An 11199-nucleotide genomic window follows, 5' to 3' on the forward strand; every position below is an offset into this window, starting at 1 on the left:
CGCACGCGCACACACACGCATATCTAATGAACTTGAATTATATTTCCATATAAATTTCAGAGAAACTGGTAGGAATAGGGCTCTGTTTCTTTACTGAATCAAAAAGGGCAGAGAATTCAGAGTAAATCATGATTTCACACTATTTTTCCTCCCTTCAGTAGAGCACGTCCCACAACAAATTCAGTGAACCACTACAATTATTGATGTCCCTCCCTCAGAAAGTTATCACTTTCTGTGTTTTCACAAGCACAATCCTGCTACCACCATAATGTAACTACGATGGTGAAAGCACACGTTCACCGCCATATATGACCTTAAAGTGTGTGCAGTCAAATGCACGTAGATTGTAATTTCCCCTTAATCATGTTAATTAACCTATTGATGGTGTACCTATATCAATATGTTTTACAAATAATTATCAGTGACAAAGCCTACACCGCTGAAAAACTCAAACAGCTCTGATTTCAATGTGATTATCAACAGCAGAATATTGTACGGTAAAATCATTTGTATCAACTTGTATTAACCCCCCCCCCCCCCCCCCGACTACCCTAAATTGGGTTGCTGGGACCAATTTCTATTATGATGAGCATGACAAGAACAGAAGTCCCTTCTCGTGTACTAAAAGACCATGAACCAGAGGTTTACTACTAATCGATCATTCTTAAGAAACCATCGAATAATGTATTCCCACATTTCATGTCTCATTATCACTGTGGACATTGACGTGACAAACCTATCCCCATCGTACGCAGGCGGGTTCAATCATGAAATGATCTATTTTGTGACCGACCTGAATATAGGGTGAAACAGGAGTAGTTTCATAGATCTTACACTCCTGAATAATTCATTTCATAAAGGAGGGCGAATAATGGTTGAACCCGCTTGCGTACGAAGGGGAGAGGTTTGTCATGTCCACAGTGATTATGCCTTCATCAGCTGCATGAAGATAGACCAACCAATCGCCACAAAAACATGCCACAATCTTTGTGGCGGGTAAGAGTAATTGCCTAAGTCCTAGCACACGTTACATGAACAAAAAATAATATATACTGTGGAAACTCAATTAAGCCCGTTCAAGGGCACCAGTCCTGTAGCAGCCGGGACCTTCACAAAATGCTTCTATTACGTGTAATCAAGTCTATGTTTAACAGACAGAACAAGATCGGCTAAACAGAATCTTCACAGTATGTACACTTCTACCATTTACCTTTAAGCATAACAATGTTCAGAACTACCGGGTACATCAATTAAGAACACGATTTGAAACAATTCGCCAATTAAACAAGAAATGATGATTCCAGCCACAAATTAGAATTCTTTGGAGCTCTTGAAGTTGACTTTAAATCAACTAACAGTTGGCATTATCTACATATAGTTAATACAAATCAACAATGTTAACGGGCTTTTAATTAAGCTGTGCAAGGGCCATTTTGCGGTGCAGAAACATAATTGGCGATCCATTATGTCTAAAGGATGAAATCTGAGAAAATGTGACTGCAGAGCAGCTTATTTGGGCAACATTTCAAAATATTTATGATGTTCAAGGAACAAAAACACAAGCCATGGCCTTGAGGTAGTGGATTGTGGCAACTCATCTAACATTAAACAAGCACTCTGGAAGGACCCTTCTGTCCATTTGGAAAGTAAGAAATATTATCAAATATGCTCAAGTCTATACAACAGGGCGTACTTGTGTTAAAAATAAGTAAACCCAACTTTGGTGACATATCTGGAAAAATTCCCCAATGCATGTATTAACAAGATAAAGAAAATACAGGGATAGCCTTGGCTGCAGATTTTTCAACGATTTTGTGATATTGAGAGACGATGCAGGTTGTGCACTGTATAAAACTAAGGTGTGTGTGTGTGTGGGGGGGGGGGGGGGCGGCAGTGCTGTAATTTGATTTAACCAGGGAATAATCCAATTCTAAAATATCAAACCATGAAAAATGAAACATTGATATTCAGCCAACTGTGAAAATTGCAGTCATACCCAATTGATCAATCAGCATTCTCTTGCTTTTCTCTTGCTCAGTTTGTTTTTCCCCCTAATTCAGAGATATTTTTTTAGACACTGCACATCAAAGTTGGATGTAGCTATTTTTGATACACACCGTACGGTACATCTGTTGTGTTGCCTTCACATCTTTTCTCGGAAAACACAATCTGAGACTACATGTAGTCCGTGACCAGTGTGGCTTCAGACTTAAGTGTGAAGTCATATATGCCTAGTGGTACAATTGCGCTGCATTGTAGCCAACTGCTTCCAAGTGCTCCTCATGGAAAGCATCTAGCTTACGATGCACTTCTGCTGAAATGAACAGATGCTTTGATGCTTGGAAGTATGGAAATCTTGCTATCACACAATTTTGCTCAACACAATAGTACTTTGTGGTGTAGAGAGCAGATGGCAGCCTGACAGATGGATCACCTGGTTTTGGATAGGACCATCTTTCACGATGAGACAAAACAATGTCATACGGTGATGATGCCATTCGATTAAACTCTTGGGAGCACTGTTTGCAGGTCAGTGCCCTTGGTTCATCCTTCAGAAATAAAACAATGAGCGGTAAGTCATTGTGGTGGACACAGTCGCTGTTGGGCCCAATTTCAGCACATCGATTTTGCCGCCAGGGGTTTCTGTGATGACCTCCTTTTTTGCCAGCAGCGTCTCTCACTTCATTCAGCAAATTTCCTCGTGATGGTTTAGTCTTGCACTCTGTTTTGACAATGTGATCCAGATGCTGTCTCAACATGTTACTGACGTGAGCTACGCAGAGACTATGCTTACATACTTTGTTATATCTATAATTCCCACACTGACATCCCACATAGTTCTTGTACACGGTACACTCAAACATCTTTCGTTTTGTCACATTAGAAGCAACAAGGTACTTCCTTCTTGCAGAACATTTTAAGCTTGGCATCTTAGTGAGTGCATCTGGAGTATTCAAAATCTTTTCTGCCTCTACCCTAATGGCCTTCAGTAAAGTGATATTCAAAGTGGACATGTTTGCAAGTAGCAATTCTATATCTTCCGAAAGAGTGATTTTCCCAAGTGGAACAGGTACATATGACTTTTTGCACACTTTGATCACCTTTTGGTTTTCTACATCATTAACTGTCATCTTATTGAATTGTTCCACGTAATTCTTTCTTTGCGTCTCATCCCAGTCATTGTACCAGAGATTGTGGTCCATAGCAAGATATTCAGCTTCTGGGGTCAGTTCGTATTCAGCGCTGGACTTAGTTAGAGCTAGTATGACCTCATTACCCTGTTCATCATAGAGGGCTTCGATTACGTCTCGCACAAGAACCAACTTCGAAACATTTTCCTTCTTCTTCTCTCTCTGAATCACTGTCTCTTTCTTTCTGGCCAGCTTGTTGTTGGTGCTCTCCGACTGATTGGTATTAGGGCGCTTTGGTATCCCTTCTGACATGAGTGGCATCCCGGCTTTCTTCCTAGCATCCATCAACATATGGTTTGAAATAACTTTCTGGTTCCTCTTCAGGTACAAAAAAAACTTAGACTGGTAACCATCTGGTTTACTAAGGACCTTTCTTTCTTCTTCATCCATTGCAGCCTTCACAAGAGTCAGTCGATTGTCCAAAGTCACCGAATTTTCCTCATCAATGAGTCCACCACTACGATAATCTTCTCCAAACACCATTTGGAGGAAACACTTTTGTTCACATCTGCTCCTGATACCTAACGAATTTAACTTAAGTACACAGTTGGAGAAGAAGTGCCTGGAGCACCTTAAACCAACTGACCCCGGCAAACTGTTTGCAAGAGCATTGCTCAGTGCAATTTCTCCATCAGTAACAAATCCTTTTGCATTTTGCTTGAAACCTGGACTCGCACAAGTAACATGTTGTATTATTTTATAGTATGTCACTGTTTCTTTATTTTCGTGTATGGCAGTTGGTCCAAGAAAGATTGGGTGAACCCCTGTTCGCTTATGTTGAAGAAGAAGGTGGCGATATGTGAAGGGAGTAACCTCATATTTACCAAAGTTGAAGGTTGGGTCAACAGTTACAGGGTATGAACAAAATCGGCCTAGGTCGATGGATTGTTGGGTTCTCCCAATCACCCAAATTTCATGGGGTGGTTGACCCGATAACAGTACGTCTTCGTGGCCAACAATGATGCTCTCCTCCTTCAATCTCGCATACTGCAGAAGTTCCTCTGTTTCATCAACTTTACTGGAACTTGACCTCATCTGGTACACCTGTTGGCGTGATCTAGGCAGCTCACCAGGCTGTCGAGCCACCAGTGGCCCACCATTGGCATTCATCTGACCATACACATGTGCTGAAGAAGAACCGTTTTGAAGTTTTTCCCTCATTTCCTTTAATATGCTTTGTTGTGTCGGATAGAAGGGCACCCTACCGTATTTTCTGTTACCGTGTGAAGGAACTTCAAAATTGACCTGTGACACCTTTCAGGGCAATATGGTATTGCAATAAGGACATATTTCTTACAATGCTACCATCCTTACGCTCCAGATGAAAAATGGAACGACAGAGACCAGCACTGTTTCTACGAGAATTTATACGCAAATGATATTCATCATCATTGTTCAAGGGAACCTCTTTTTTGCCTATGACTTCAGCATCATATTGATTATCGTGGTTCCTGATCTGGATTGTCCATACTCCCACTCGGAGTGGATTGTTGTAAGTTCCATTCATATCCGACTTGACATCTCCTTTTTCTTTCAACTTTGTCAAATCAATGAGGAAGGAGTAGTTCCTGTTCACTTTTAACGGGACTTTAGAGCAGGAAGAGTTACCAGGAGTCATCAGGATATCGACAACTTCTTGCAGTATGTACCGGTCAGTCTTCCCAACATGAAGAAATGGTATATTCGGGTCGTTTTTATAGAAATGTTCGGCTGCAGTCAGCGAGGCACTTATGTCGCATACTTCTTCGCCATCTGAATCCTGAAACAATACGAGGGAAATTTTATAGCTGTGTACATCATTCTATTATTGGTACCAGTAAGGCATAAAAGAATGTGTGGTTCTGGTAACACAACTGCATGATCCTACATTTTACCCCCAGCGCCAATGTTTGGGCTGTAATTATCATTTTTAGTGAATCATCCGTGCATTGAAAGTATGATGAGGATTTTGTTTTACTTGTTAGATTAAGTACTTATATCAAGCTGTACTATGCTACAAATCTCATACAACTCAATTTGCTGGTGTATGGAACGATAGTTCATGAAGCGGCTGGCAATACTTACATTGTCTTCAGTGGCCATGTCCTGAAACTTGCAGCTGGAGTCACGATACAAATGACCATGTGGCATGTTACTTGCAGGCAAACCTGGAAAAGGAAAACGGATATGCTATGACAAATAGCAAGGTGCCCATCTATCAAGACAGGTTGTTTGACAGACTTAGAGGAGCAGAAGTGGGGTTGTCACTTATCTCTTGGCTGATGAAGGTGCCATCCTCTAGTGCTTATGACAGAGGTAATCTAATATCTGCACAAGGTGGGGAGGCTGGAGGGGGAGGTGAATAATGAAAGTTTGTAGCTCTTATCCAAATCCATCTCTTGTCCTACATTTATTTACCTTCAGAATCTCTGTAGTCATCACAGCAGTGCTGAGGCCCTCCACTTGCAACGCTGGAAAAGTCTTCAATGCCATCTGAGGCATCGCCATCTGAAAGCAGAACCCATATGATAAAAAATTATGCTAGAATTGGGGCACAATATCTAGTAAGGCGATATAAAGGCAGCATGCTGTACTTTGTACAAGCAAACTGTTCTCCTTGTCATCATGTACTGAGAGAATAACCCAAGCACACCTTTTTGGGGTGGGGCGGATGGATTGACTATAGGTAGTTGAATAGTGATATTTCATTAAGAAACTTCAGAACTCAACCCATCCATTACTTGAACGCCAATTCACAGTCTACAGAATGAAGGAAAAACTGTTCCTCTCACCAGGCACAAGTATAATAAGCTTGAGTAAGAAATGTTTGCAGGAATTTTAATTTCAAATGTATTTTTCTGCGAGTAGCAAAGTTAGAAAGAAAAAATTGGGAACCAAACAAAAACATGTTAATTGAAATTATAGTCTGCAGAAGCCAAAACGTCACATTAATCACAGTCAGAGTTGTCTCTCATTCCAAAAACCAGGAACTATGTAGCAACAAATATTCCTGGTTTACCATTATCGCAAACCACTGAGGTCAATGGCAACTTGCCTAAAATTACACCTGATGATTGCACACACAAGGAAGGCTTGTCCTTCTTAGCCCGGTACAGATTGGCAGGGTGGCTTTTACTCAATCACTAGATTAAAACTAGGGTAGTAAAGGGGTACCATAGCCATCTCATAAAGTCAGATCTTGGCATATTTACCTTCAGCTGAATCTATGAAGCCATCAATGCAGTGCTTAGGCCCTCGGCTTGCAAAGCTGGAAAAGTCATCAATGCCATCTGGGGCATCGCCATCTGAAAGTAGAATACGAACTAGAAATGATCAAAGTGAGGGAGGGATACTTTCCAAGTAGCTTTAAGAGAAATTTAGCCAGGGACTCCCAGCCATTCGATTGGATTCGCCTCCAGAATGAAGTGCCTCAAGCAGAAAGAGGTGCCTGTCTGGATGCTGATTGGCCGAGCCCAGCCACACCAAGAGGCATTCCCACCATTCCACATTTGATTTGCACGGTTCAGAAATCAAGACATTTTCTGTTGAAATCCTCATGTGGATTTGAAATAGCAGTGGATGGAAAATGGACTACGAATTTGAATTGAGTGAAATTTCTGGATATATTGGTCACAAAACAAACTGACTTATCATCAGGGGGAGTATCTTATTTGTCTTTCTATAGCTTTAGGCTGTGAATGGACTGGTTCGAGACTGATGACTAATTAGTCCAGAGTGCTCTAGAAATATACTTTTTTTCAGCCCTCCTTACCATGACTTGCTCGGTGATCTGCATTGCCTCGCCTCGAACCATTGTTTGCATCAGCAGAAATGTCACTATGAAGACCTGAAAAGAAAACGCACGGATTTAGTGAAATACAGTTACCTAAATAGATAACACATGCTACCATCACACCCATTTACATCCACTGAATTATATGATACAGAGGGCTGGCGAAGGCAGATTTTACCTCATTTGCGAATTTCCTGATTTCTTAGAGTTTGAGTTGGTTTTTTTTTCATACATTCTAATTCAATTGCTTTAATCAGGCTGCAGCCTCCTTACCATGACTTGCTCGGTGATCAGCATTGCCTCGCCTCGAACCATTGTTTGCATCAGCAGCAATGTCACTATGAAGGCCTGAAAAGAAAACAAAATAGTAAAATACAGCTACTTTATATACTATATCTTGACCTTTAAGGTTTTTGGTTGAAAACCTTGGCTTTGGCACCACTGTTTTATGCTTCCTCTGTCACAATTGAATTAAACTGATTAGTAACTATCAAGTGGCTTCACATGCATGACATGTATCCCTCGCTCGACTCATTGAAGATACATGTAATCTAGACACTGTAGGACAATGGCCACGTTGGCAAAAGCCCCCTCGACCCTGTAACTTTTGAATGTTCCTTTCATCGAGAGAAAATAAATATCTCAAATTTTGTGAATTATTTTGGTGATTAGATAAATGACAAAAGGAGATTTGGTGATGGAAACTTGGTCAAGCGTGTTTAGCAGCTTATGATGAGGCTTGCACAGAAATTTTAGGAAGTGTCACTGGCTATCTGAGCAGCACTGCTGTATGCATGGCACCCAAAGTTTAAGTGCGCTTTAAAGTTGAATCAAACACAAAACAGCAACATCCATGGGATTCTTCAATCATGGGCTATACTCTCCGGCTTTGTTTAAAGGGAGTATCAGACCATGAGGTTCAGATGAGATACTAAGTGCAAACACAAAACCTAAATTGAATACATTAGGCCAAAACAAGCCTACCTACCTTTGCAATCCTTTTCAGTCCTACATATCTTCCTTGCTGGCTCATTCTTGTCATTTTCAATGGGCACTGGTGCTTTGTAGTTGAATCTGAAAATATGAAAGCAGTCCACCTTAAGTGACGCAAGTTTCTTTAAAGCAGAATAAACTGCAACATTAGGAAATAATTTCCCTTTCCCTTCTGAAACTTTTTAAAATTTTCCCATTTTTTTACCAAAAACCTATATTTTTCATTTCTATGAGTTCCTGCTGGCTAAACTACAGAAAAGTACACATTTTTCTGTAAGTTAAGAACATGTAGTTTCCAGAATGATATGTTTGGTTAGTAATTACAACTAATTGGCTAATTAGTAATTGGTAATTAGGCTTAATTGCCCCTCCTTGGGCCCCAGAGCTCTGAGGGGTTGTGGTCATCACCAGACTAACACTAAAACGATACGTGCATTTACACTTTACTATAGTATGCTATCCAATGCGCGATCAAAAACACTACAAAACATCCCCTAAATCGCCGTAATTCCCATCAAAATCCGGATTATCACTGGCGTCCCTGTCGTCTAGCAACTTCCCTAGGGTCAAACCCCTTTATTTTGCTAATTTTTAACCAAAAATCGAGAGAAAAAACACTGAAAATCAGCGGAGATCAAGTACGAACTTCGTGACTAGTTGAGCGACCGAAATACCACCACTAAACCGAAACTGACGTCACGAAAACGGGGAATGCCCGAAAGCGCGCAATATTAGGGCCGTTTAGACGACAGGCGAAAAGACCGCATTCGGATCGAATCTGGATGAATCCGGATTAAAACCACCCAAGGCGATGGTACCTTTTTAGTCCGGATGCAACCACATTGATCCGGATCTTTTTGCGTTTACACGACGAAAAATTAATCCGGATTCGGGACGCATCCGGATTTTTTCGCGTCGTCTAAACGGCCCTATTGCGCGGTCAGCAAGGGAAAGGGTTTTAAGTGTTTTTGTTTTGTATAGCAAAACATTATATCCCTCATTGCTTTGAATGGTCGATTTACAACTTTTACCCTTAATTGATAAGTTTTACCCGTTTTCCCCAATGCGGGATAAAGTTCGCCAACTTCGACAAGACATTTAAACGTATTTAGTTTGACAAATCATGGAGGTATTATATTTATTAGTAATACCTCCATGGACAAATCAAGGTACACGATCCAAAAGTGTGTTTTCTATAGCGAAGGCCCAATGGTATCACAAATAGGCCATTTAAGTTTCATTCTTTTCAATATGTGTAAAATATGTCTCCCCTATGCCCTAAGTATAAAATCTTGACTTACCCGTCTATGCGCGATAGGGATTGGCCATGGTTCTTGCCTGCTTCTCCAACACGATCTACAATCCAACCACACACGTTCCTGACGATTTCTTTGCGTTCCAACATCCCACTCTCTCCGAATACAGCAAGTACACCATTACCATCTGCCTGTGGGTGAGTGTCCACCACAAAGAAGCAGTCCCTCCTAAACCCTATTAGAAATGAATACGGGACACACGTGTACACCCAATAACACTCCGAATCCGATTGGGTGGAACCAAATAGAAGACCTTTCTCTAACTCCTCAACACCCCTGTCCGAATTGGCAGGACTACCGGATGGTGTTTCTTCGAATATTTCCAAGGACGGGGGGAGAAGACCAGCCTTTTTCATCACTACCATTGCTTCCAAAGTGTCATACGTACGGTCGTGTTCTCGGATGTCATTGATCACTTCCAAAGTAATATTGATGTACTTCACAGCTAATAAAGGTACGTCCTGCCATACAAATTCGGGCCCTTTCTTCTGTACGTCGGAAGCAATCCCCAAAGCTAAGAAGGTACAGGCATTTGTACCGTCGTTTGCCGGGGTTGTGCCAAGTGCCACATTTTCTCCACGGGTCAGTGCTGATGCTATGATGCGATCAGGGTTCTCTTGTGGGGTAGCTTGGCTTACTCCGAGAGACATAAACTCCACGTCGTCAACAATGAAAAAAGCTTGCTTCAATGTTTCAGCGGAGGGCCTTGCATATGGGTCTTGCAAGGTGAACTGTTTGTATATCCGATACAAATTTGCCAACTTGGTCCTCTGCAAGAATTCGAATTTTGGTGAAGGACGAGGCCGGTGCCCGACCCTCAGCTTTGAAGCCACAAGGTTCTTGTAGAGGTCTTGACCTCTCATATTTTCCTCTTTAGATTCCAAGCTAAATGGATAGGGCTGGTCGGGATTAATGAGAGTGTACAAAGTCATCCCCATTGCCCATATATCCATTTTCTTGAGATCTTCCAGTGAGGCATTGGTCCCACGAAGCTCTTCCACTAGAATTTCGGGAGCCATGAATGGCAGTGACCCCCTCTGTACATTAGTTGTCGCTCCGGCGTTCATCACCGTGTTGGTTTGGACAATGTCTGAACGACTTTCCCCGAAATCAGTTAGCTTACATAATAATGGAGAGAACTCGTATGCTTCCATGAATCTTTTACTGGATGGTTCCAGTGAACTGTAGTTCTTGTTGGATATCAATATATTCGCTGGCTTAATGTCGCGGTGGGCAACGCCTTTACCGTGAAGATACGCGAGGCCACTAATGGCATCACTGCCAACGAGAGTAAACAAATTTAATAATGGATTGATGTCATCCAAAGAGTCAATCACGCACAACCACTGGGAAAGATTATTTACCGATTTATCAATGCCAAACGGCGCAAAGTCAAAGCATTCATATTCGCTCATAATCGCGAAAGGCATCTCACACATTGCGATAAACGAAGTTACATTTCGGTGGCTCATATCATTAAGCAGGCGACACTCTTTTAAAAAGTTGCGTTCAACATTGACTGTGTCGCCGTGAACCTTTTTAACGACGACGGGGTTGTCATATGAAACAGTATTACCCGTACATTTTGCCCGAAACACAGTCCCGTAAGCTCCTTGCCCGATCTCTTCTACGACACTCAAATCGGCCCATTTGAATTTCTTGAAAAATGTCTCGCACTTCTGTTTACCTGACACATTCAATTTTGGTAATTTAAAAGCCATGTTTGAAAACTGATAAAGGGAATCCTGAAAATCAATGTCAATGAAAACTAGCAGGCAAGTGCCACGTAGACATCGCCTGCACGTGCACGTTTGGATTGTTTTTCTGTATGTAGGACCAATTCCATATTGGCCGTGTGATCAACTAACCTGCTGGGAGTCTATGACGATACACACACATGCACATAGAAACAGCTTCTGGACGAAGC

At 41.6% G+C, this 11199-nt stretch overlaps 1 protein-coding gene across 1 annotated transcript; it reads right to left on the reverse strand.

The window, feature by feature from the left end:
* Positions 1-1066: 1066 nt before the first annotated feature.
* On the reverse strand, positions 1067-10291 carry LOC135484643 (uncharacterized). Its single transcript, XM_064766277.1, has 8 exons — positions 9258-10291; positions 7952-8037; positions 7237-7311; positions 6943-7017; positions 6383-6475; positions 5589-5678; positions 5256-5338; positions 1067-4950 (listed from the first exon to the last, which is right to left on the reverse strand). Exons 1-8 carry the CDS (start codon positions 10289-10291, stop codon positions 4426-4428), a joined length of 2061 nt encoding a protein of 686 aa, XP_064622347.1. The 3' UTR covers positions 1067-4425.
* Between the last annotated feature and the right edge of the window lie 908 nt (positions 10292-11199).

Source organism: Lineus longissimus, chromosome 3 (genome assembly GCF_910592395.1).
Source record: "Lineus longissimus chromosome 3, tnLinLong1.2, whole genome shotgun sequence".
Taxonomy (NCBI): Eukaryota; Metazoa; Nemertea; class Pilidiophora; order Heteronemertea; family Lineidae; genus Lineus; species Lineus longissimus.